This window comes from Nomascus leucogenys, chromosome 13, assembly GCF_006542625.1.
Source record: "Nomascus leucogenys isolate Asia chromosome 13, Asia_NLE_v1, whole genome shotgun sequence".
NCBI lineage: Eukaryota > Metazoa > Chordata > Mammalia > Primates > Hylobatidae > Nomascus > Nomascus leucogenys.
In genome coordinates this window covers 84177524-84204750 of record NC_044393.1, presented here as the reverse complement: position 1 = coordinate 84204750, position 27227 = coordinate 84177524, and the positions used below count along the sequence as shown (strand labels likewise).

The 27227-nt window shown below is 44.6% G+C and overlaps 1 protein-coding gene across 5 annotated transcripts in view; it reads left to right on the top strand.

Moving 5' to 3' along the window:
* The first annotated feature begins 11397 nt into the window (after positions 1-11397).
* Positions 11398-27227, top strand: part of WDR91 (WD repeat domain 91) — a 30093-nt gene continuing 14263 nt past the window's right edge. For 2 of the 5 annotated variants that reach the window (XM_003261373.3, XM_030825730.1), the window contains exons 1-8: positions 11398-11576; positions 13203-13382; positions 13961-14168; positions 15758-15840; positions 16903-17033; positions 18519-18681; positions 24728-24886; positions 26522-26715. In XM_003261373.3, coding sequence (XP_003261421.1) covers positions 11454-11576; positions 13203-13382; positions 13961-14168; positions 15758-15840; positions 16903-17033; positions 18519-18681; positions 24728-24886; positions 26522-26715 — 1241 coding nt within the window. In that variant the 5' untranslated portion in view covers positions 11398-11453. Of the gene's footprint in view, positions 12557-13202; positions 13383-13960; positions 14169-15757; positions 15841-16902; positions 17034-18518; positions 18682-24727; positions 24887-26521; positions 26716-27227 lie in introns of all 5 variants that reach the window. The other 3 variants (XM_030825729.1, XM_030825728.1, XM_030825727.1) reach the window with 3 other exon arrangements.

Sequence of the window (27227 nt, the reverse complement as noted above, 5' to 3'; positions counted from 1 at the left end):
GTATTTTTTTAGTGGAGATGGGGTTTCACTGTGTTAGCCAGGATGGTCTCGATCTCCTGACTTTGTGATCCACCCACCTTGGCCTCCCAAAGTGCTGGGATTACAGGTGTGAGCCACCGTGCCCAGCCTAAAATTATTTTTAACTTGTTTTCCTGGGGATTACAATTAACATCTTAACTTAAAACACTCTACTTTGCAATAATATTAACTTAGTTTAAATAGTATGCAAAAGCTTTGTTCCAATATAGGTCTGTTCTTTCTCACCTCTTTTTGCTACTAGTGTCATAAAAATTACATATTTATACATTATGAGCCCATTACATAGGTCTATAATTATTGGTTTATGCAATAAGTTGATTTTAATAAGAAGAAAAGAGTTAGAAACTACATTTTTAGTGTCTTTTGTATTTACCTATGTAATTACCTTTACTAGCGCTTATTTCTTTGTGTGAATTCAAATTATTGTCTAGTGACCTTTCTTTTCAGTTTAAAGGACTCTCTTTGGTATTTCCTATAGGGCAGGTCTGCCAGCAACAAATCCTCTCAATTTTTGTTTATATGGAAATATCTTTTTCCTTTATCTTGGAAGTATAGTTTTGCTGGATATAGAATCATTAGTTCACAGCCTTTACCTTTCAGTCCTTTGACTATGTTATCTCACTTCTGAACTCCATTATTTCTGCTAATAAGTTCATTGTTAATCTTACTGAGGCTCCATTCTATATGATAAGTTCTTTTCTCTTGCTGCTTTTAAGATTTTCACTTCATCTTTGGCTTTCAACAGTTTAATTATACTGTTTTTAGGTCTAGATCTTTTTGAGTTAATCTATTTGGAGTTTGTTGAACTTTTTTTTTTCATCAAATGTTTTTCATCAAAATGTTTTTCATCAAATTTGAGAAGTTTATGGCCATTATTTCTTCACATATACTTCCTGTTGCATTCTTTCCTTTATTTTGGAAAAGAGTTTTGCTGGATATAGAATTCTTAGTTGACAGCCTTTAACTTTCCTTTTGGAATTACCATTATGCACATGTTGCTATGCTTGATGATGTCTCACAAGTCTCTGAGGCTGTATACCCTCTTTTTAATTATTTTTTCTTTCTTTCCCTCAAACTGCATATTCTCGATCTCCTGACCTCGTGATCCACCCGCCTCGGCCTCCCAAAGTGCTGGGATTACAGGCGTGAGCCACCGCGCCTGGCCTCAAACTGCATATTCTTAGTTGACTTATCTTCAAGTTCACTGACTCTTTCTCCTGCCAGTTCTAATCTGCTGTTTCATCTGTCTGATGAATGTTTCACTTCAGTTACTGCATTTTTCAACAACAGATTTTCCATTCGATTCTTTTTTTAAAAAAGAGTATTTCTATCTCTTTGTTGATATTCTTTATTGGATAAGCCATCGTTATTGTAGTTTCTTTTCTTTAGATATGCTTTCCTTTAGTCCTTTGAACATAATAGCTAATGTAAAGTCCTTGTGTGTTAAGTCCAACACCTGTGCTTCCTCAAACACTGTTTCTATGGACAGTTTGTTTTCCTGCATACAGACCATATTTCCTTTCTCTTTGTGATAATTTTCTGTTGTTAAAAATGGATTTGTTTTTTGAGATAGAGTCTTGCTTCGTCACCCAGGCTAGAGTGCAATGGTGCAATCTCAGCTCACTGCAACCTCCACCTCCTGGGTTCAAGTGATTCTCCTGCCTCAGCCATCTCAATAGCTGAGATTACAGGCATGTGCCACCACACCCAGCTAATTTTTGTATTTTTCTTAGAGACAGGGTTTCACCATGTTGGCCAGGCTGGTCTCAAACTCCTGACTCCAAGTGATCCACCTGCCTTGGCCTCCCAAAGCACTGAGATTATAGGCATGAGCCACTGCACCTGGCCAAAAATGGATATTTTATATAATATAATGTGATACCTCTGAAAATCAGATTCTGCCCCTTCCTTGGGGTTTATTGTTGCTTTTTGTTTGCTTACTGATATGGTTTGGCTGGGTCCCCACCCAAATCTCATCTTTCATTGTAGCTCCAATAATTCCCATGTGTCATGGGAGGGACCTGGTGGGAGGTAATTGAATCATGGGGTCGGGTCTTTCCCGTGCTGTTATTGTGATAATGAATACGTCTCACGAGATCTGATGGTTTTATAAAGGGGAGTTACCCTTCACAAGCTCTCTTGTCTGCTGCCATGTAAGATGTGACTTTGCTCCTCATTTGCCTTCAGCTGTGATTGTGAGGCCTCTCCAGCCATGTGGAACTGTGAGTCAATTAAACTTCTTTCCTTTATTAATTATCCAGTCTCTGGTATGTCTTTATTAGCAGTGTGAGAACAGACTAATACACTTACTGCTATTCCAGTGACTTCCCTGGACTAACTTTGTAAAGTCTTTATTCTTTGTCATGTGTAGCCACAGACACCTAAGCTTGGTTAACTCAGTGGTCATCTAGTGATTGGACAGAGATGTCCCTAAATACCTTGAACCAATAAGCCTCCCAGCCTTTGCCAAGGCAACCACTTGTGTAGGGCATGACTTTAACACTCTTTCACTTTATAATTCTGCCTCAGTCTTCACTTGCCACTTGCACAGAGGCTCAAAGTCAGCCAGAGGTAGGAGAAAAGGACCTTCTTAGTTCTTTTGTGGGCATGCACACATGTATGAAGCACAGGTATTGCAGAAGGCAGAAATGGTTTTGGATTTTAGGAATATGTTGGAGCTTTATGATTGTCCAGATGTCCCCTATGGAGATCTAATTTCAGTTTTTTTTTTTGGTTAAGTTTTTTAGCCAGTCTCTTGTAAGCCTCAACTGATAGCACTGCCTCAGGCAGCTGTGATGTTAAACAATTGCTAATGATTATCTCTGACAAATTCCCCAGCCATAGGCTGTTCATACAGACCAACCTTAGGCCAAATAAAGACAAGCCCTGAGAATGGAGCTTTTAAAGGAGCTGCCACAAAGATCAAATAGTGATAATTCTCTGGGGATGAGGCTTTTGGGAATTCCAATCCCATTTTATTTCCTTCTGGGAATTCTTGGATGCTGTTTTTCATAGCTGCTGTTACTGTAATGTTCTTGGTTTTCAAGGCTATTGCAGAGCTACAGAGAGGGAGATGGGAATAGGGTACATTAAAATGACAGAAGTGTGCCATTCTTACCAAGATGCAGCTGTTTTCTTGAATAAATAGTCCTCAGATTGTTGCATACCTTTGATTAATTTTGGGAGTTTTGCAAAAGTTGATTTTGAGCATTTTTGACAGTGTTCTTATCACTTTAATGGAGGTCTTCGCTATGCTAGAAGTGCTTTCCCGTCCTCACTTGTTGCTTTAATTTTGAATTTAAAGTATTATTGGAAGGAGAGATATTGACTCAGATATTTCCTCAAATAAAACAAAACAACAGAAGGCCAGGCAAGTGGTCCAAGATGATGAATTGAGAAGGTTTGGACTGTTAAAACTGGCTGTACCTTTGAACTACTTGGGGAGCTTTTAAAAAATCCCCACCCTGAGAGATTCTGATTTAACTGATTTAGAGTATGGCCTCTATAACTGTATTTTAAAAGCTCCCTTCACCAGGTGCCATGGCACATGCCTGCAATCCCAGCACTTTGGGAGGCTGAGGTAGAAGGATTGATTGAGCCCAGGAGTTGAAGACCAGCATGGGCAACATGGTGAGACCCTGTCTCTACAAAAAATAAAAAAATAGCTGGGCTTAGTGGCACGCACTTGTGATCTCGGCTACTCAGGAGACTGAGACTGTGGGTCGCTTGAGCCAGGAGGTTAAGGCTGCAGTGGGCTGTGTTTGTATCACCGCACTCTAGTCTTGGCAAAGAGAGACCCTGTTTAAAAAAACCCAGCAACCATAAAAGCAAAATAACAACAAGACAAAATAAAAGCTTTCTAGTGATTTTCATGTGCTACCAGAGGGAAAACCAATGGTCTAGAGTGGGTTTCAAGACAGGTTGACTTTCTGAGCCAGGGACGCAGTATGATGATATGACCCTGGACAGTAATGTTTGTCAACGTGTGTGCTGTACGTTAATTCCCTCCAAGTCACCCAGACTGGCAATTCCCAAATTATATGTGTTGAAGGACCAAGTTTTCAAAAATTATTTTTTATTTCTAATATGTATTGACTGAAACTTTTATAAAATGCAACAAAAATGAATTACCAGAAAAACAGAGTAAAAAGTGATGCATAAAATATGTCCAAATATTTTATTATTATATCCAACAGACATATGATTATTGTTTAAAATAGATACAAAAATGTCTGCTTAAGCTCAGTGGACCTTGGTGTGGACTGGCAACTAAGTATGTGAACCAGTACAGAGACGAGGTAAACTTGACTTTGGGTTCTTTGTTGAAGAGTCCCATCTTAGGGAGGCATTTCTGCTGTACTGGCAAAGCCAGCCAAAGGAAGCGACCCACAGGTAAGGCTCAAAAGGGAGCCCTTCTTTACCCTGTTGGGCTGGCAAAAAGGCAACTGTGGATGTGTGTGTCTCGCAAGCACACATCAATCTGGGGTGGATACTGGGAATTTTGAGGATGGACAGCTAGCTTACATGCCATCTGCACAGGAAAGTGCAATCCACCAGATGTGGTCATTGACTCAGATCCTGATACAAGGAGACATAGAAGGTTTCCCTAAGAGAAGTGCTGGGTGACCCCTCACAGACAGTGGAATGTGATATGAAGAGAAGCCCTGAGGAGGATGACAATGATGTGTTGGAAGAGGGAGAATTCATACCAGCATGCACCGTGACAGAGAAGCACAGGTATTGCAGAAGGCAGAAATGGTTTTGGATTTTAGGAAATGTGGCAACAGAGTTGGAATTCTCCCATGCTGTGCTCCAGTTGATGTTTGTGAAGGCCATGTTACTTATTAACCTAGGAGACTTGAATCATTCCAGCAGTGAAAGTGAATGATTTTATAGGCCCATAAATATGCAAATTCCTACCACTGACCATCCAGCAGTATTATGAGTGGTTTGATACCCTGAGCTAATGAGGACTTTGCTGGGGTGGAAGGTGGTAGGGTAGGCAAGTGGCAGGTTCTCACACTAATTTGAGCTGCTTCTCAAGGAGATATGATCATAGTCTGGGACCTGAGAGAAAGTGGTTCATTTTCTCTCTTTAGAATTCATTATCTCTAAGTAGACAGACCAAAGTTCCCAGAAGGTTCTTGGTAGCAGCATAACGCCCAGGACTATAAGGGTGAAAGAAGCTCAGGGTCCTTCTGGCCCAGTGTTTAAATTGCACATGATTTCTGGGAGCCAGAGAAATGACACGGTTTGGCAATCAGAGTTCAGCTGTGAGGTCCTATATTTGGTTCCAAAAATTTAATTGTAGAAGTACAGGATCAGAAATTCTTAGTTTTGCAGCAATTTATGCCTAAAAGTTTTGGGGAGACTAGTTGATAAAAAGCTTTGTATGAGTTATCACGAAGATACGGTTGTTATTACAAATGATCATGCTGTGATTAAAGATTACATTCATTATATTTATAAATTATAAAATGAATATATGTTCATGGTAAGGAATTTGAAAAATATTAAATAGTCTAAACTCAGAAATCACTTATAAAATCCAACACCTCTACTACCTAGAGCTAATAATTGTTAAGATTTTTTATGTGTACATATGATCGAGAATATGCAAAGCAATGGTATTGCACCTACAGTTTTGTATCAACTTTTAAAAATTAAACTTATTATTCTGATATAACTATAGATTAATTAACTATAGATTAATAAGCAGTTATAAGAAATAATATAGAGAAAGAAAGGATTTTGAACGTTCGCAATGTGAAGAAATGATAAATGTTTGAGGTGATGGATATGCATGATTTGATCATTATACATTGTAGATGTGTATTGAAATATCACTCTGGGCCGGGAGTGGTGGCTTATGCCTGTAATCCCAGCACTTTGGGAGGCTGAGGTGGGCGGAACTCTTGAGGCCAGGAGTTTGAGACCAGCCTGGCCAACATGGTGAAACCCTGTCTCTACTAAAAATACAAAAATTAGCTGGGCGTGGTGGCTCATGCCTGTAATACCAGCTACTCGGGAGGCTGAGGCAGGAGAATCACCTGAACCCGGGAGGCAGAGGTTGCAATGAGCCAAGATTGCGCCATTGCACTCTAGCCTGGGAAACAGAGTGAGACTGTTTCCCAGTCTCAAAAAAAAAAAAAAAAAAAAAAAAAGTCTGTCTCAAAAAACAAAAAGAAAAAAGAAATATCACTCTGTATCCCATAAATATGTACAATTATTACATGCCGACTAAAAATAAAAGCGAAAAAAGAAATAATTCAGAGAGATCCCATTGTATCCTTTACTCAGTTTTCTCCAATAGTAACATATTGTACAATATCATAACCAGGATATTGACATTTACTGATCTTATTCAAAATTGCCTGTTTTACTTGTACATGTGTGTGTATTTAGTTCTATGCAATTTATCATGTTAGGTTTGTGCATCTATAACCACAGTCAAGATGCAGAACAATTCCATTGCCACAAGGATCCTTTGTGTTGCCCTTTTAAAAATCACAACCCTTCCTTCCTCACCCTCCTCCCACGTGCCCATTCCTCTTCATGGCCTTCACTAATCTGTTTTCCATGTCTACATTTTGGCTTTTCAAAAATACTCTATACATGGAATCATGCTGTTGAAGGACATCTGGGTTGTTTCCAGTTTTGGCTATTATGAATAAACCTTTGTGTACAGATTTTTATGTAAAAATCTAAGTTTTCATTTCTCTGGGACAAATACCTGAGTGTCATTACTGGGTTGTATGGTATTTGCATGCTTAATCTTGTAAGAAACTGCCAAACTCATTTCTAGAGTGTGAATCATAATTTTAAACACATTGTATTATAACTATTTCTCCAAATAATTAAATTATCTTGAAAAACAAAAATTTTAACAATTGCATAATATTACATGGGATAGATGTAGCATAATGTATAAGATTTCCTCTAATGTTGAACATTTGGTTGTTTGAGATTTCTTTCTCCTTGTAGAAATCAGTAATAGACTCCTGCATGTGGAACTGGTGTGAACAGACCCGCTGGAACTGGTTCCTGTAGTCCCCAGGAGTGACTAAGTTCTGAAAGGCTAATTTGTGCTAACCTCATTGCACAGGGGCCTGAGGAAGATATCATGATGTCACTTTGTAAATCTTTGAATGAGTCATATAACTGTCACACAGGGACTATTCGTGGTAGCACTGGCATAAATGATATCCTTTCCACCTATGTTGGAAGACTATTGTAATCAAAAACTACCTTTTAGTTTACCAGGAGGAAGACACTGGAATGCTATGTTTCCATGTAGTCAAGTGCTGGAGGACAAAAATGGTCTTTTTGTGAGCTTTGTACCAGGAAAAGGGGAGTGGGATGCCTATCAGGGCCCAATTTTGGGATGGTCTAGTGCCACCTTCTCATCTTGGGGATGGCCTTGCCATAGGTCAGAACATAGGACAAGTGCCGGCTGTGTTGCAAATGAGCATGGGCCCTGCCCGTGGCACTCTCTGATTTCTGGGTGCCTGTGTTTAAAACCTCTTCCAACTGACATAATATTTATTTTGGAAGTGAATGCCCTCAACCAAGGCCAGTGAGCCTAGTATCTTTTCTCTCTCTTTCCACTGACTTTGCATCCTTGGATTCTAAACCATCTTAGGTTGATTTTGCAGTTTAACTCTCAGTGGGAAGTACAATTTCTTCATTCCCAAGATCTTGGAGGGTAACTCACTGTAGCCTCTAAATACTTATGCCTTTCACTATTGTAAATAACTTCCATTATTAAAGATAAGTTGCACTCTTATTTAAAAAAACCCCATTCTGCATAAATCTTATTTTTAATGTTTAAATTATTTTCTTTTTTAAAAAAATAAAGAAGGGGTCTCCCTATGTTACTCAGGCTGGTCATAACTTCTGGCCTCAAGCGATTCTCACACCTGGGCCTCCCAAAGTGCTAGGATTACAGGTGTGAGTCACTACGCCCAGATTTTTTTTTTTTCTTTCAGCTTATTTTTAAAATTATTTCTTTAAGGGAAATTAAAGAAATTAAGTGGGATCATTGGGCTAAAGAGTAGAAACATTTTGGAAGCTTCGATAATCTACAAATTGACTCCTAGAAAAGTAGCTCCTTCTGAAGCTTAATGACAATGCCCCTTTCATTTTATGCTCACCAACAGTGGGCAATAAATTTAAAAAATTACTAATTTGAGAAGTGAAAAAGGGTATCTGTTGTGTGTCACTAATTTTCAGTGAACAAAACATTAACATATACACAGGCTGCCTCCTACAACAAGCATGAGGGCTATCAATAGGAAACCTGTGAATTACTGGATGGATCATGGTGGGCCATTTCCAGTTTTCAGAGGTGCTCATGACTTTTTAAGGAACTGACTACAGTAAGAAAAGATTTATCTACCAAAGGCTATGGCAATGGATGCTCTCTACTGAGCATGTAACTTGGCACTATCTATGAACCAGACAGTGGGCATCCAGCAGACAATGAATCTGCTAGTGTCTTGATTTTGGACTTTCCACCCTCCAGAACTATGAGAAATAAGTTTCTGTTGCTTATAAGCCACCCAGTTTATGGCATTTCTAAAAAAAAAAAAGTTGCAGCCCCAAAAGACTAAGACAGTGACATTTGAGCAAACGCTTGAAGGAGGAAAGGCAGCTATCCATGTGGGTATCTTGGAGAAGACATTCCTGTAGAACAAAGGGTTTGTGCTTAAGCTCTGAGGAGCTGCCTTTCATTGATCAGAAAACTAACCTTAGCTGGTTTTACAGGCTCTGGTCTGGGAGGTGTCAGGGCAGATGGAGGTGGGGGAGGTGAGATCTATGGTTGCAGACTTCAGGTGCCCTTAGGGAAATCTAATTCACAACTTTCCTGTAGGTGGAAGCTTTGGTGGTTGCAACTTGTCCAAATTTTCCAAGTTCACTTTGATGATCTGAGATCTCAAAGTAGGAGTTGGTCTCCCAGTAGTCACAGTGGTGACTCTCTTTTCCTGCCCTCGAGGCAAGGTTAGCTGCCTGGAGGGTACACTTGTGGAGACAGGTAGGGCAAACAAAGAGGGCAGAACAAGGTCTGTCTTGTCCTGCTGTGGCTTGCTCTGTGCTATCTTTTTGGCTTTCTCTAGTGTAGATCAGAGCTCTTTTGGAACTGAATTTCCATAGAGTAGGAGTGGAGGGTCTGAGCAGAGGGGCAGCAATGATTCTGAGTTGTATTTTGACAAACACGAAAAGTCATACCATTCGAGGGAAGGAGAAGGGAACACTCACTGCATTTTACCAATAGGCCATTCACTGTGCTAAGCGTTTTACATACACTGTCTTATTAAATCTTCATTACTACTGTGCAAGGTGGGTGTTACTGTCACCAATTTTTTTTTTTTTTTGAGACGGAGTCTCGCTCTGTCGCCCAGGCCTGAGTGAAGTGGCGCGATCTCGGCTCACTGCAAGCTCCGCCTCCCGGGTTCATGCCATTCTCCTGCCTCAGCCTCCCGAGTAGCTGGGACTACAGGCGCCCGCCACCAGGCCCGGCTAATTTTTTGTATTTATAGTAAAGATGGGGTTTCACCGTGTTAGCCAGGATGGTCTCGATCTCCTGACCTCGTGATTCAGCCGCCTCGGCCTCCCAAAGTGCTGGGATTACAGGCGTGAGCCACCGTGCCCAGCCTATTGTCACCATTTTGCAGAAGCAAGGCTCAAAGATATTGGCTGTTTTCCTACTTACAAAAATACGTACACCTTGTAAAAACTTCAACAATAAAAAGAAAGTAAAAAACAAGAAGTCCTTCATAGTCTCACCTCTCAGATAAAACCACTCCAATTGTCACTTGGTATCTGCAGGGGTTTGGTTTTAGGACCCTCCCTAGAAGACCAAAATCCATGGATGCCCTGATGTAAAAAGGCCTAGTGTTTGCATCTAACCTATACACTTCCTCCTGTATACTTTAAATAATCTCTACATTGCTTATAATACTGAATACATTGTACATGTTATGTAAATTGTTATGCTATATTTAATTTGTGTTTTTAAAAATTGTATTTTTTTTTAAACTGAGATGGTGTCCTGCTGTCACCCAGGCTGGAGTGCAGTGGTACAATCTCAGCTCACTGCAGCCTCAACCTCCTGGGCTCAAGCGATCCTCCTGCCTCAGCCTCCTAAGTAGCTGGCACCACAGGCAGCACCACCACGCCCGGCTAATTTTTTTTTTCTTGAGACAGAGTTTCACTCTTGCTGCCCAGGCTGGTGTGCAATGGCGCGATTTCGGCTCACCGCAACCTCCGCCTTCTGGGTTCAAGCGATTCTCCTGCTTCAGCCTCCCGAGTAGCTGGGATTACAGGCATGCGCCACAACGCCCGGCTAATCTTGTATTTTTAGTAGAGACGGGGTTTCTCCATGTTGGTCAGGCTGGTCTCGAACTCCCGACCTCAGGTGATCCGCCCACCTCGGCCTCCCAAAGTGCTGGGATTACAGGCGTGAGCCACTGCGCTCCGCATTTTTTTGTTTGTTTTTTTTATAGAGATGTGGTTTCGTCATGTTGTCCAGGCTGGTCTCCAACTCCTGGGGCCAAGAGATCCGCCTACCCTGGCCTCCCAAAATGTTAGGGTTACAAGTGTGAGCCACTGTGCCCGGCTATTTTCTATTTTTAAAACTTTGGAAAAAATATTTTCAATCCTCGTTGGTTGAATCCGTGAATGCGGAACCCGAGGATGCAGAGATCCGACTGCATAGGAACTTGGTGTATAATCTTCCTGAATTTAAAAAATGTACACACATACATACCTAACTTTTTTTTTTTTTCCACAAGAAACCAGGACTATAGCGTACATACACTGCTATGAAATTTGCCTATCCTAGCAGTGCATCTTGGTTATCTTGCTGTGTAGCCAATTCGTCTTACTAATGAAAGCAGAGCTTTGGGGGAGTTAGCGCTCTCTGAGGACACACGTGGTTGTGGCTACACGCAGGTCACTCTGCTCTTAGGGCTCCAGCTTCCTCCATGTAGGAGGACGGCAGGGGACCGGGAGCTCTGCGATGTAACGCCAACCAACAGGGCGCCGCACCCCCTGCCCGCCTCTGGACTACCTGGGATGTTCTTAAGATCCAGTCTTGACTTGGGTGGCAGCCGCCACTTTCAGTAATTCAGACAAAGTCGCCGCCGGCGCCGCCAGGACCTCCCCTCGCCACTCTTCGGGAGGGGTAAGGGTGACCCGAGCGGCCAGGCGGGCTGCGGCTGGCTCAGGGGCGGGGACTCGGGCGGGGCGCCGGCCGAGGGGCGGGGCCTCAGGCTAGGGCGCCTGGTGCGTGCGGGCTGGTAGGCTTGTCGCGGCGTGACGTGCTCGGCGCCTGCGCCCGGCCCCGCCCCATTCCTCCCAGGCCCCGCCCCTCCGTCCCTCGCAGTACCACCCCTAAAGACGCTGGTGCTGCGATGGCGGAGGCCGTGGAGCGCACTGACGAGCTGGTCCGGGAGTACCTGCTCTTCCGCGGGTTCACGCACACACTGCGGCAGCTGGACGCCGAGATCAAGGCGGACAAGGAGAAGGGGTTCCGGGTGAGGGGCCGGCGGGAGCGGCGCGGGCAGAGGCGGCCCGAGGGAGCCGGGGAGCGGGCTTCCCCCCAGCACAGCCTCTGGGGCGGGAGCGGCGCTGTCACTCGCGACGCGGCGCCGGAGACCTCAGCGCGTCCGACCCCAGCTTGACGGATGAGGAACTGAGGCCCTCAGACGGACGGGACCTGCCTGAAGCCGCCCCCCGAGTCAGGAGCATCGCCGAGGCTGGAGCCCCGATGTCCCGGCTCCTGGTCTAGGATTCTGTCTCCGCTCCAGCCTCCTTGGCCAGGATGGCGATGAGGTTTTAGGAGCCGAGGTTAGGTAGATGGTTGCGTTTTGGCAACAGATATTCGTGTTGCCTTCCAATGGCAGTGGAAGCAAAGAAGTCTGCAGTCCAAAAACGTTAGCTGCGTTCAAGTATCTGCGGTGTTTGTTTAAAATGGCCTCGTCAGGGACTCATTGGCAATTTTGCTTCTGCAGTTGTGGAAGACCTCATGGCACATTAGAGAAACCCAGACTTCCCCTGCTCTAAAATGGTTTTCCATTGCGAGGTTCTTGGAATGTATATGTGTGTGATTTGTATGTTTGTGTGTACTGACTTCAATGAGAGGCAGTGAGCTAACAGCAAGAGCACTGGAGGGGAGTTAGGAGATCTGGTTTCCTGCCTGGCCAAAGTTAGTGGCTACTTAGTGGCAAAAGCAAATCATTTCACCCCTCTGGGCCTCAGTGGCCTGATCTATAAACTAGGGGCGTTGGACTGGTATTGATATCCAAACCCTTTTCCAGATTCTGTACTCTGCTCTAATTGCTCCTCACAAGGAGGTGACTTCCTTGGCTGACATTCTGAGCAGCTACCACGGCTTCGGTGGAACTTGTATGACTTGAAGGAGTCAGTCCGTGCACCTCCTCATGATCCTTGGGATCCGGGAATTGTGGAGATTGTCTCATACCCTCTTCTTCACCCCACCCCCTTTTTTAAAAATGTGAGGTAACTGAGACTACAGTTAAGCAACACTGCCATTTTTTTTTCTTTTTTGAGACAGAGTCTCACCGTCGTTTAGGCTGGAGTGCAGTGGCACGATCTTGGCTCGTTGTAACCTCTGCCTCCTGGATTCAAGCGATTTTCCTGCCTCAGCCTCCCGAGTAACTGGGATTGCAGGTGCGCGCTACCACGCCCTGCTAATTTTTGTAGTTTTAGTAGAGTCGGAGTTTCACCATGTTGGCAAGGCTGGTCTGGAACTCCTGACCTCAGGTAATCCACCCACCTCGGCCTCCCAAAATGTTGGGATTACAGGCGTGAGCCACGGTGCCTGGCCTGATGACATTGCCAAATTGATCAAGTAAGTCAGAGGCAGATCCAAGATCTGGAGCCAGATCTCTTAGGTTCTGGGCCAGAGCCCTTTTACACCTGAAATTTCCGTGCTTGCTAGAGGGTCAAACCACCTCTCTAACATCAGAAAATTACTGAAAAACCTTTGCATTAGTATGTTTTGAAAATTTTATAGATTGCTAACTTAAGAATTTTTTTTTTACACCCAGAAGCCATGACAGGAGGAAAAAGCTTTATTCCATGGAGGGGAGAATTCCCTTCTGTCCCTTACCACCTTCTCCATCCATGTTTCTCCCCAGGTGGATAAGATTGTGGACCAGCTGCAGCAGTTAATGCAGGTGTATGACTTGGCTGCTCTTCGGGATTATTGGAGCTACTTGGAGCGTCGGCTCTTTAGCCGCTTGGAGGATATATACAGACCCACAATCCACAAGCTGAAAACCAGCCTGTTTCGCTTTTATCTTGTCTACACAATCCAGGTGCCTGTTGATTCAGGGGTTCTGTTTCCCTTGGTGGAAGGAGCTCTTTGATCCCAAAATAGATTTTCTTCCAGTTCCTAGGGAGGACTCTGTATGTGACTATGGGAAAGAGTGCAGCAGTTACAGTGCAATTACTTTTGACTGTTTTCCTTCTTTTTTTTTCCCTGTCGTCATCTGTAGATCATCTGACCTGTCTTCCCCATTCCTATTTCCTTTTTTATGTTAAGCATGTAAGCTTAAAACAAAGGTGGTATTTTAAAGAATATAAGTAGCTGGGTTAAAGTTTGAGTAATAAAGATGATAGCTGACCTGGAGGAATGAGTCACTTAGTTATTCGAACATCAGCTAGGGATTAATTTTTAGGATGGGATTTATCATTAGAACTTCAGCTTAAACCAGCTTTGAAATGACAAGTTCCTTGAGAAAAGAGTGATGATTTCTTTTATATTATGGAATTTTATTTTGCCACTTACCTGGCAGGCTGATAGCCAAAGGTTGTCTGCTGTGCAGTGATGAAGAGTCTTAACTCTGGATTTCTGTCTCTCCTCCCTCCTTGCTACCTCCTTGTGTCTTGGCAGACAAACAGAAATGACAAGGCTCAGGAGTTCTTTGCAAAGCAGGCCACGGAACTCCAGAACCAGGCTGAGTGGAAGGATTGGTTTGTCCTGCCCTTCCTGCCATCCCCAGACACCAACCCCACCTTTGCTACCTACTTTTCTCGACAGTGGGCGGACACCTTCATTGTGTCCCTGCACAACTTCCTGAGCGTCCTGTTTCAGTGCATGCATATCCTTTCAGTTGCCTGGGGCTGAGGGCCCAACCTGAGGCACCCAGACCTGAGGATCGGTAGCCCGCTGCTCTCCATACAGGCATTTCTTCTACAAAAATGCCCGGGGACCATTTTTATGGGTCACAGGAGGGGGCTGGACAAATTGTGGTTGTTTTTGTCAGTAAGCCAGGGAATCATAAATCTTAGTTCTGACACTGTGCTGCTGAAGTGTTAGCTGACATGCGTGGGCAGTGACAGTGGCAGCAGTGGGGTGCTAGTACTGACTTTGTCAGCAGGCACTGGGGTTGGAAGGCAGCTGCTGCTTGGAGAAACAGGGCAGCCTTGAGAGTACCCTCTCTGTGCATGAAACGTGTTCCCAGGGATATACCTTTGCTGGGATTAGGTACAGATGAGAAGACTTCTTGGGTTGGAACTTCTGTCTGCGTTAGTGTTTGCATTATTGTCTCTAATAGTAACTTCAGTGTTCCTCAAATTGCCAGAAATCACAGTAGCTTTAAGAATATATATGCGGGTATTTGAGAGGGGGAATGAATGAGAATGCAGGTAAATAATTTACAGCCTACCAAGTGTACAAGCCAGAGCTCCCGAGGCCATCGTTCATGCTCTCTAGGCTGGAAATTTAGAGGAGGAGAAGGGATTCTGGCTTGAATGGGGCTGGCTGGTGAGGCACTGATAAACTTGGGTGTTTAGAGGCCCACCCATGGGTGGGCATTTTGGCCTCTGGGAGGAACACTTTCTGGTGGAGGTGGGAAGGGCACCTTTCCCTGCCATTACCCTTTCTGTGCCCCAGATGAATGTGAATTCCACCCTTGCCAGGGCTGCCTTGTTTCCTCCCCCTTGCTCCCTCTTCATCCTGAGAGCTCTCCAGTTAACCCTGTGGGCCCTCCAGTGAAATTGGAACTGTCACTCAAGATCTTTTCAGTGCTCCTCAAACTAGGTTACACACATATGGGCTCCAGTCCTCTTTCCAGTTCTGAGGCCCTGTCTGCTCTGTGCTCCTCCTAACTGAAGCTGCTTGAGGCAGTGGAGAAGGACCAGTATCCCAAGCTATAGACTGTGGTTGTTCTTGGGGTGGCCACGCAATCTGCAGAAAGCTTTCTCTTCTCAGTCCAAACCTTTGCCCGGGAGAGGCTCAATTTGGGGAGGCGAAGCCAAGTGACTGGTCTTTTCTGCCTCATTGGCTGTATTATTGCGGAGCCACTGGCCTCCAGGGCTGCTTTTAGCTGAACGTAGTGACCTCACTAAAGCTCAGACTGGCTGTGAAGTCTACTGGATGCTAGCTCTTTGCTGCTGGTATTTGAGAGAAAATGCTTAGGTTTGGATTTATGTCCCCTCTGTGGGCTGGCCAGGCAGATGGTCATGCGTCTATGAGTCTGTCCGAATGAAATGAGGCCAGACCTAGAGAAAGTCTTGGAGACAAGACTATAGGGAGCGACTATTTCATTAAGCCCACAAGAGCCCACGGCACTGCTCCTGTACTCTGTTCCCTGTGTCCCTGTGTCTCATGTGTTTTACTGGTGTGTCAAGGGTTTGGGAAGGACTTTTAAACATTTCATGGGCTGGCTTATTCTTTAACTTCGTGCACCAGTCCCTGTGATCCTGAACTTTGATGCGGAGTGTCAGAGGACTAACCAGGTTCAAGAAGAAAATGAAGTTCTGCGTCAGAAGGTTTGTTCTGAACAGGCTTGCTCCTGAGGAAGTACTTCTGTTTTTTGTGTGTGAAATCAGGTAGTGGCAGTGGAAGACTACATTAATCAGCTTTCCACTGCCACTACCTAGTTTCTCAGGTGGAAATGAGTCACCAGAAAGTCAGTATTGGGAATTCGGAGAGTAACAGTCTCTGAAAACCAGAGGCGAGATTCATATTTTAAGTCAGATATATAGCGTGAACAATATAGTAACAGTAATTACCTTTTAAGGAGAAAAAGACTATATGCATCCATGCCACCTTATAACTAATCTGTTTTCATGTGTCTGTTTTGTCTTTCCACATATAGCTATATATGTGTATGTATATATACACATATATGTAAACTATACTTATATGTATATATGTAAACTATATATATACACACATATATATGTATTTTACAACCCAGATATAATTTAGTTGTTCCTACTCAGCTACATGCTTCTCTAGTTTGATAAAATAATAGAGCCAGGGGACCCACATTTGCCTGTACATGTTGACTGAGGAACATTTCTCTTTCCTGAAATTAAGATCTCTTTAGGTGATATTGTTAGGAAAAGGAAAATTATAGGCTGTTTAGGTTATGGGGTTTAAGATTCTTGGGTTTTGGGGTGTGTGTATATGTAATTTTCTTCAGGCAAAAGGTTAAAAACACTGTAATTCATTAAAAGTTTTTTTTTTTTTTTTCCATTCCAAAATCAGGCTTTGAGAGTTCCAAAGCCTGATTTTGTAGATTGCAAAAAGCAAAGCAGGATGGGTGGAGCTATTTTTCTCAGTGAGTCTAGGAGGAAGCAAGTCAAATGATTAAAAAGAAAATGGGTTTTGGATTTCTAATGGTTTTTGATTTTCTCACCTCATTGTTGTCCAGTGATAGCAGTCACTTTTCCCAGTCTGCAGTGAGCAGAGTGAGATGGGCCTCTTGACGCTGAGGCGAGTGGCACTCAGACCAGTGGGCTTGGATGCAGTGTGTCTAGAAATCTTCCTCCACAGAGGGAAGGTTAGGTGAGATCATTGGCTAACTCAGTCCCACCCCTGTATAGCTTTTTGCATTGCAAGCTGAAATCCACCGACTGAAGAAAGAGGAGCAACAGCCAGAAGAGGAAGAGGCCTTGGTCCAACACAAATTGCCTCCTTATGTCTCCAACATGGACCGCCTGGGGGACTCGGAACTGTGAGTGTGTGTGACGGCCCTCTCCTTTTCTTTGCCCTCTGTGCTTTCAGCCCCACGGTTCCCTCTGATCTTGCCTTGCCTGCAGCCCTCTGTGCCTGCTGAAGGAGAATTGCGGAAGAGCCTCCTGGCACACACTGCTCTTGCTTGAGAGCTTTATTTTTATTTTTAGAGATGGAGTCTTGCTCTGTCACCCAGGCTAGAGTGCCATGGCACAGTCTTGGCTCAAAGCAATGTCTGCTTCCTGGGTTCAAGAGACTCTCCTGTCTCAGCCTCCCAAGTAGCTGGGATTACAAGTGCATGCCACCTTGCCTGGCTCATTTTTTTTGTATTTTTAGCAGAGATGGGATTTCATCATATTGGCCAGGCTAGTCTCAAACTCCTGACCTCAAGTGATCCACCTGCGTTGGCCTCCCAAAGTGCTGGGATTACAGGCGTGAGCCACTGCATCCAGCCTTGCTTCAAAGCTTTATGAGTAAGGTCCCCATGGCCAAGTCCTCTAGGAGTTCTGAGCCTCCAAGCCTGTGGCTCTGCCTAGAGCTGGGGAACTGCACAGCTCTGCCAGCTCTACATCCAGATATGTGTAGTCGGGATAAATAAAAACACAATCACTGTGGTAAAGTCTTGGGAAGGTTTTGTGCATTGGAAGGAGCATCTCATGTATGGAAAGATTAGTAACCACAGGTTGGATGCATTCCTCAGTAGAAGCATGCACCTCTCTGACAGTTGTAAAGAGGAAGGCAGATTAGACAGAGGTATTTGACCTTCAGAAACACCAGTTAAAGCAGAAGCCCCAGCTGGTGATAATAATAGTAGTGGTTGAAGAAACAGAGGTACACACAGGTGAGGAAGACAGTGATTGGTGAGTCACGATGCAAACCCAGGCAGCCGGATTCCAGACCTCCACATAGACAAGTACTGCACCAGATGAAATAGCTCTAGTGGTAGAGCCAGTTCTTTCTGATGGAAATAAAATGCGAGCCAAATATGTAATTTAATTTTTTTTAGTAGCTATGTTAAAAAAAAAAAGATGAAGTTAATTTTAGTGATTTATTTGGCCTAGTATATTCAAAACATCATTTCAATATGTAATGGATATAAACAAAATGTTAATGAGCTATTTTATACTTTTCATGCCAAGTCTTTGAATTCCAGTGTCAATTTTACGTCCCTAGCATATCTTGATTTGGACTAACCACATTTCATGTGCTCAGTAGCACATGTGACCAGTGGCTATCGGACAAGACAGCTCTGAGTTTACTGTGACCCTCAAAGAAGAGCCGCAGACTTCACCCTTGTAACAGATAAGCTGCTGGCTCCCTTTGTGCAAAAAAATGATACCAAGGATAATACCACCTGAAAGCCCAGGCTCCTGGACCTGACCCAGGCCTGGTCACTTAATGTCATCCATAGCCTGGGAGGTCTGTGTTCTTGGTTTTTCCACATCCTGTTTCAGCCCTCTGACCCTGTGGTGTGTTTGCTGACCAGTGCCATGGTGTGCAGCCAAAGGAATGCCTCCCTCTCACAGTCACCTCGTGTGGGCTTCCTGTCCTCGCTGCTGCCTCAGAGTAAGAAGAGCCCCTCAAGGTTGTTGCCTGCTCAGGGCCCTCAAGCTCAGAGCTCGGCCAAGAAAGAGTCCTTCGGTGGTCAGGTAAGCACAAGTCCTACCCCTCTAACTCTGGCCAAGAAGCCCCTGACAGCTGCCTGTGCTTCCAGACCTCCTGAGCAAGTGTAGACTTGTTGGCACTCCCTTTAGGACTGATTTCTTGGGCCTGTTGATGAGATTCTAAATTGACATCTCATTCCCTTTCTTTCCCCTTCCCTGCCTTTCCTCTCAGAAAGTGATGGTTCTGCAGGATGAGAATCTAGATAAGCTTGTAGCAGAGGAACTGAGAGGAGGAGGTGGAAAATCCACCGAATGCATTCTGGCTCCCGGCTCCATCTTCACCTCTAGCTAGACTGCAGGCACTGTGGTGTTTGATTACTAGGTATATCTTGTGCACTGATCAAGGCAGTGCCAGACCTCACACCCAGGTCTCCTGACCCAAGGGGCTGCCTTCCCTTGCCTGCACTCCTGTGCCAGTTCTCTGAAGTCTATGATGCTTTCTGGTTGAAGTAGTAGATAGCTGATGACAGGAAGTAGGCTTTGAAGAGTCTCTCCTCTTTTCTCATAAATTTCCTATGAACTCATAAGGGATTATGACTGTTTTGGTGGCTCAAGTATGAGTTCAGGCAATTAGAATTTTGAATTTTTGGTGATATAAAAATAGTGTTTGGCTAAAGACTAAATCAAGAATTACCTCTGAAACAAGTTGGTATTTGCTGATTTTGCAAAGGATTTTCACTATTTCTCACTTTTATGGAAGACTGCAAGCGGATTTTTTTTGATGTCGGCTTATGTCCAAAGCAGCCAAGGGTCCCACTGACTAGTTTAACTAGGAGACATTGTCAGAATTCATTGCTTTCAGAAATGCCTGCAGACTGTTTATTGCTTCGTAGGGACACTTTGAGTGTATTATTAGTTACAGATAAAATAAATAGTCATAGTCTGTGGCTTCTTCTCCTACCAGCCTCTGTGTGAGACCAGTTGCAAGTGGCACAGCAGTTTGGGGCTGCTCGCTGTACCCAGGGAGGTAGGGGTCTGCCTCACGCTGCCACTGGAATACGGCACTTGGGCTGAGTATTGTTGAGCTGGAGACACTGAGTAGGACACTGGATCACAAAGAGCATGGGCTTTGGGGCCAAGCAACTTAACTTTCAGCTCTGGCTCCTCATTTGTCATTGGTGCTCAGATTGTTTAAACTCACCCCAGTTTGCTTGGGATGATAATAATAGTATTTACTCCCCAGGGAAGGATGAATTGAGCTGCTAGAAGAAGAGTGCTTGACAGAGGGTCAGCACTCAGTAAATGTTGGTAGTAGAGGTTGTATTCCTGCAGGCCCTGGCCCACGTGGGTACCTGAGTTAGTTCTGAGACCTAAAGTGCCATTAATGCAAAAAACTATAATCTTAGCAGTCATGAGGGTTCAGGCAGTCAAAACTCAATCATGGTTACTCCTATGAATATTTTTCTGAAATTCAAATCTTAAAGTTAGAATTCCAGTTCTGTGGAGTGTGGCCAAGTAAGTTGTAGTGCTTGCTTTCTGGATCTCTCACTGTGCAACATTTTATAAGTTTAACAGGTGACATGTGGAATGTTGAGTCCTTTGAAATGAGCTTGAAATTATGAAATTCAATTTCATTAACTTGAAAGAAAACATAGAGACAGCTTCTGTGGGAGTAAGCTGTGGCCATACTCTATGTGGTTAGGAACTGTGTGTCACATGGTGAGGTTGAAATGAGATTGGAATAAGAATGTGTGATTTGCAGTAAAACATGCCTTACCTTTCCTCTAAAATATAATGGAACAAAGATTGTGTCCCTGTGTGGTATGTTAACAGAGCAATTTCTAGTTCCTCAGTGAAGACGAAAGATATCTCTAATCTAAAAAACCCAATAGTCAGGTCACTTGTTTTTTATTAATGGTAGATGATTTAGATTCAGCATTACTGTTTCACTTCTAAAAATAACTAGTAGATTTGAGGTTCAAGAAAATCACAGAATTTTAGAGTTAAAGGGAAGCTCGAAGGTCATTTGGCCCACCTCCTGCTGAGTATAGGAGTACACTGTCTGGATTGATTGCCTCCTAAGATGCAGAGCTCACTGCTTGTCAAAGCAGGAACATATGCATGTTAGAAAGCTATTAGAAGAAACTTCTTTATGACTTTTCCTCACAGATCTTAGCTTAGCCCTCTGGAGCTACATAGAACAATAAGGCTTATTGTATAGAATGACTCTTCCTAACTTTTCCATGCTAAGCACTCTTGTTCACCCTCCCTCCAACCCCCACCTCAACTGTTTGTCCCTATGGCATGATTTCCCCTCACATCCTGGGCCCCCTGCTCGGGGGGGACATTCTAATGTTTCAATCCCGCTATTACAATTAATGCCCAAATTTGAGTGTACAATTCCAGGTGCTCTCTCACAGATACTAAATGCAGGGCATTTTGAGAATACACTGCTTTGAACTCAGTATACAATGGCATTGGTTTTTAAATAAGCCACATTGCTTTGTAAGTGCATATTAAGCATGTTGTCTTTTTTCCTCGCTACTACCACACCAGAGTCCTTCTTTCTTTTTTACTGTTAAAGAATAAGCACACACACAAAATAGGCTGTATTTTATTGTTAAATTAGCAATATGTAAAAATGATTAGACTTTCCTATCTTAAATATAATTTATAGAAAGCATTGTAAATTTTGCTCACATCAGCATTTTACCTGATTGTAATTGGTTGCTGTACCTGTTGTCATTATTACTGAAATGTTCATAGCATTATTCTTGTAAAACAGATGGCAAAATAGATGCAAAATAGATTGCTTTTATATTGAAAGCCTGGCAAATACTCTCCAGACTTTCAATATGAGTCTGGAGGCAATTTTTTTTTTTTTTTTAGTGGAAATAACTGCAAAACCACACTTCCCAAGCCCTTCTAGGATCTCTAATTACAATAGCCAGCGAGAGCACATCCATAGCAGGCTTGCCTGGGCTGCTGCTTGGCTCACATAGCCTGTAGTTAGTACTCCATCGTTCCCGCCAGCGATAATTCTGCTCCTTTCACACCCACTTGGTGAGCCGTGGAAATTACCTCATTATAGAGATAACCTTTAATCGGCTGTAATGTAAGGCAAGCAAAGCATCCACAAACTTCTGTGCTTGTGACTCTTATTAGTGTCATATTACCTCCCAGTTACTGAGAAGTAAGTGGTCACAACCACTGCCCTGAAGGTTTTTCCCAAGGATCTTGACAGTAAGGAGAAAGCCTGTCTTTCATTCTGGGATTTCTGTGTTACGAGGGCCTGTTTTCTGGGTAGCTTTGTTTAGCTTCAGGTGATACCAAATTACTGGAACTTGTTTCCTGCTCCATTTTGATGGCTGCCATCCTGGTAAGCTCTGTGAGGCTCTGGAATCCCTCCTGACCTACTCAGTCCACCGGAAATTAATGGGTATCAACTTATGTCTGTCTCCAGAGTGAGAAGGTCAAATGATAAGAGAGAAGTTACCGTGTCTCTCCTGAACTGTAGGAGTCAGGTAGATGAAGATAAAATATACTTTAGACTATTGGGATATTCTGTTATTTGAAGCCAGCAGTTAAAGACTATTACGGGGGTTGCACTTGAAATAAAACTTTCAGTTAACAGTTATTTCATCTGTCCATCAGTCCATCCATTTGTGTATTTAGCCAGTCATGAATGAGTGCCCAGCTTATGCGAGGCGTGGTGCTGGGTGCTAAGGTTACAAAGATGTGTAAGGTAGGGTCACAGTAGAAGAAGCTTCCAGAAGGGTGTGAGCTTCTCTGTGTGCAAGTGTCATTGTCTAGAGAGTACGCAGTTCTGCCGACATCTTTCACTCTCCCCAGCTCTTTACCCATACACAAGTGCTTGGCCAGAATTTTATGGATTTGTTTGAAGGTAATTACTTACATAGCATTGTGACTTTACCCCTTTTTCCTTTGTTTTTATTTCTTAGCTTTTTATTTCTAAAAAATTAACAGTTGCCAGTAAGCATTCACTTGTTATGTACATTTGTGGCTAGACACAAATTGGCCTTCACCTACTTATTAAAAAATATTGTGAACAACCGCATTCACCAGCTTTTAATATATTATTATCTTTTGTTATTCTTCTTCAGTGGCTAACATAGATTTAAGGAGAAAGGAGAACCTAGCCTCTTCTTTAAGCAAAATCTGATAGGTCATGCTTAGGTCCATCACTGTCTTGGCATAAACTGCCCTATCATTCTAAAGGCAGTTCTTCTTCTCTGTACCAGATGCCTTCCTTGCTATCTTGTCTTGTGAGGGAAGTATTACCTTTGTACTTCTCAGTGTTTTATTGTTTGCTCCTGCTGGGGAGTTACAAGTGGCTTTCAAATAAGCCAGAGGAATTCGAAGCCTCCTCCTTCCATCAATATTCACCAATTGAATTGAGTACTCTTTACTGTTGCTGAAAAAGGAAAAGACATCATTATCCAGTGGAGGGGCTGAATAAGGCAGGAAGGGGCCCATAAAGTGCCTGTCTCCCTCTGTAACAGTTCCCACCTTTGCTTCCAAGACAGAATCCCCCTGTGACCCATGTAGAGCACGGCATACATGTAGCAGCACAAAATGTGGAAGCGGCACCTCCTGGACCGTGATGTGGCTACTCGGTGTTTGCATTTTCAGTGATTTCTTCTTATGGGGGTTTCAGAGCCTTGTCTTGAAACAGGACATGACGCAACTGCCTACCACCTCCCCAGATCTTAGCCTTGACAGCCGACTCCAACAGGCCACCTCCCCACTCCATCTCTCTGAAACTCTGAGGAGTGGACATTACCTCTCCATGGCTTTTGTCCTCCCGGGGCCCATACACAGTTGTTATTGACACAGTTCTAATACTTGGAATTAAATGTGTTTGTGGCTGATTGAGACAGGTTTACCATCCTTTCTTTGTTCACAGAAGTACTTGAAGTTTATAAACAGGCCAAAAATAGTAAATACCCTGCAGGTTAGCCATGGTTTGGTTCCAGGAAAGCTAATGGTCCTTTAACATTTTGTTTCTTAACTGTTCACATAGTTGCAGGATTCCAAGGAATCCAGGTTAATAATTTTAAATTGTTTACTGTTGACATAAAAAATAACAAGTAGAAGAACTGGAAAGCAGCAGGTAGACTTTGGTTGAGTTTCTTCTCTTCATGTAGGGCTTGTGTAGAAATGGTTTCTTGAGAAGATTGGTTTCAAACCTGAGTAGGTGTTTGCATTCATATCTCTTTGCTAAGAGTGTAAATAATGGAAGTGAGAGTGTTTGACCATCACAATTTGTGGGTATAAAGCTGGAAAAAGACAGCCCTGCCCAACAATCTGGAAAGATGCGGGGGTGGCAGCTCCTTTTAAGAGTTTCTAGATGAAGAATGGAGACTTCTTCTCTCTATATGGGTGGGGTGGGGATGATCAAATTCATTCCCTCTTGCTATAACTTAGCTGACCCTATCACTCTTGTTATGAAAAGGAGCCAGAAAATACCAGTTTATTTCCTGTCCAGTTTGTCTTTCTTAACATTCCTTGGGTTTTCAACAATTTCTGTTAAAAATTTCTGATTTTCTAGTAATCATTTTCAAACACCTCAGTATTTGTTAATAATAGCTGGTTTAGTCCACACTTGGCCGAAAACAAGAGAGGGTACTGTGTTCCTTTTCCCTCCAGAGGCGATTGCTTGTTGCATAAATAACTTTTAGATTGCCCAAACATATTGTTGCTTGTAAATGTGTATAACACCAAGCGTAGCTCCCGGCCTGCCTTAGTCATCACTTAGTAAGTGCTGGCTCCTTCCCCTCAACTAGACTAAATTGTTCCGTTTAGATCAAGATGACATCTCCCTCCAGATGAGAGATACCGCAGGATGAGGATTGCAGGTGACCTGTCCTCTTAACGGATAGAGGACAGAAAGGAGGAGGTCATAGCAGGGGCTGACTATGACCTCACCTACCTAGCTGAGCCAACACCATTTTAACCACCTGCTCCCCACCCACCACGCCCCACCCGCCCAGGGCTGACCACTCCTGGCATGCTTGTCATGGCCTGGGCAGATGGGAAGAGACTTCACAGCCAGCTTCTTTTCCTCTAGGGCACCAAGGGAAAGGACCCGATGTCTGGAGCCAAGGATGGGAAGAGCCTCCTCAGTGGGCTGGCCACTGGGGAGTCCGGTTGGTCACAGCACCGGCAGCGGCGCCTGCAGGACCACGGCAAGGAGAGGAAGGAGCTTTTCTCCACAACCACTTCCCAGGTATGGGGTTGTCCTGAACACCCCTGGGGACACTCATGCAGCTACTGAGGAGCACTGTGGAGGGCCTCCTCTTCTCTTTCTTCTGAATTCCGCTGCTGTGCAGAGTGTGCTTTTGCCTAATTGGTGTCAATGGCTTGTATTTTGGTTATTTCAGTTCATCATTTGCCTGGGGCTTCTGTGGTCCATTTCTCCCATGCAGCATTTCCCTAAGTAGGGGCCAGAAAATGCAGGCCTCTGGAAGTGCTATCAGAAGATGACTTCTGTGATTAAGCTGGCTTGGGAACCTTTGCATACTCATCCTTCCATTAGGTTAATTGTGCTAAGCAGCCTATTGTGGGCTCCTGGAGACCTGTCACCCAGACTTGCTTGGTCACAGGATTCCTTTCTCCTGTGCTGCCTGAGGCCCAGCTGCCTGTATTGATGCACTGAAGGCCATGTGCCCACACAATGGGAGGCTGTGGCCCAGGCCCTTCTGTACCGAGCCCTGGGCTCTGGGGACTCCCCTCACTGGCCACTGTGGGCCACGGCCTGCTCTTCGTGGCATTACAGCTGCTTCTGTTTCTGTCAGATACTCCTGATTGATGGCAAAGTCTAAGGTATTTACCGGTTCTCTTGCCCAAGTCACCGTCTTGACCATTTATCTCATAATTGGGGCTCTTTGCCTGTTTTAAAGGTATTTCCTCATTAACAGCCCAGTACTGTGGTGACAACAGACCCCTAAGGCTCAGATCATAAGTTCTGGCATTTCAGGATTCAAGATGCACTTGGGGGTCAGCCACAGCCCCATAAGGTCTGAAGTTCCTCTGTTATTATTTTTTATTGTTGAACTCCTCCTCCTGCCTCTCTGAGGAAGCACTTGCAGGAGCATCCAGACCCCGGGGCTGGTAGAGAGTGCCCTGGCCGATGCCCTCAGCCCGGATTGTGTTTAGGTGAGCACCAGATTGTAGCCAACACCTGCTGCCCCAAGGACGTAGAGATGGGGCAGCCTTGGACCCCCAGTGGCCCTTGGGTCTCTGTCTTTCTTCCTGGCCAGTTGTGTCTATTTCTTAGTTTCTCAGTGCCCACCTCCCAGGAGGGCTGGTGGGCCTAGGGGTGCACTGGAAAGGGGCCAGGCTTACCTCTCACCCACCCAGCTTCACATCCAATTTCTCCCCCTTGCCAGCCATATGACTTTGGGCAAGGCATTTGGCTTCTCTTTCAGTCTTTTAGTTTCCACAGCTGTAAAATGGGGAAAATAATAGCATCTCATTGTTTGAGGAGGACTAAACGAGAGAAATCTGTAAAATACTCAGCACGGTGTGTGGCCTGCACCACGCATCCTCCGCCTGGTCTGTTGTCAAGGCAGATGTGTGTCCTGGGTCCCATCAGCTGTGTCACGGAGAGGCCACAGCCCCCTCTCCTTCAGCAGGGCCTGTGTGGAGCGAAGTCTCTAGGAAGGGGCTGTCAGGGGGGCAGGCCCCGCACTCTCCCGGGGTGAGCTGAGCACCACCCTTGCAGGTCAGAGCTCTCCTCTCCACTCCATAATTACCGAGAGCCCCGCAAAATGCTGCGGCCTAGGCCTAGACCCCCTGCGGTGTACGCCCCGGTGTGGGGGACCCTTTCCTGGCTGACTTATCCCCGCCCTGCTTGTGACAGTGTGCAGAGAAGAAACCAGACGCCAGTGGTCCAGAGGCTGAGCCCTGCCCAGAGTTCCACGCGGAGCCAGTGGAGCCACTGACTCGGGCATCCTCGGCAGGCCCTGAGGGTGGAGGAGTCCGTCCTGAGCAGCCCTTTATTGTGCTGGGACAGGAGGAGTATGGGGAACACCACTCGTCCATCATGCACTGCAGGTGGGTTGGGCCTGGGGCTAAGGAAACCCTGGGAAGCTCAGATTTTCAGGCAGTACACGTGGAGGTGTGGCCAGCAGGAGATAGCAGAGAATGGGGGCTTGGACGAGGGCCACAGTCATGGCAGAAGAGTCATGGGAGTCGGTTGGAGCTGCCAGTGGACTGGTCAGCCTGTCTGCCCTTTTTTTTTTTTTTTTTCTTTTTGAGACAGAGTCTTGCTCTGTCGCCTAGGCTGGAGTGTAGTGGCACGATCTTGGCTCACTGCAACCTTGCCCTTCCAGGCTCAAGCGATTCTCGTGCCTCAGCCTCCCAAGTAGCTGGAATTACAGATGCCTGCCACCACACCCATCTAATTTTTATATTTGTGGTAGAGACAGGGTTTCACCATGTTGGCCAGGCTGGTCTTGAACTCCTGGCTTCAAGTGATCTGCCCATCTCAGCCTCCCAAAATGCCGGGATTACAGGCATAAGCCACTGCACTGGGCCTCTCTGCCCTTTCTAATTGTGTTTCTCTC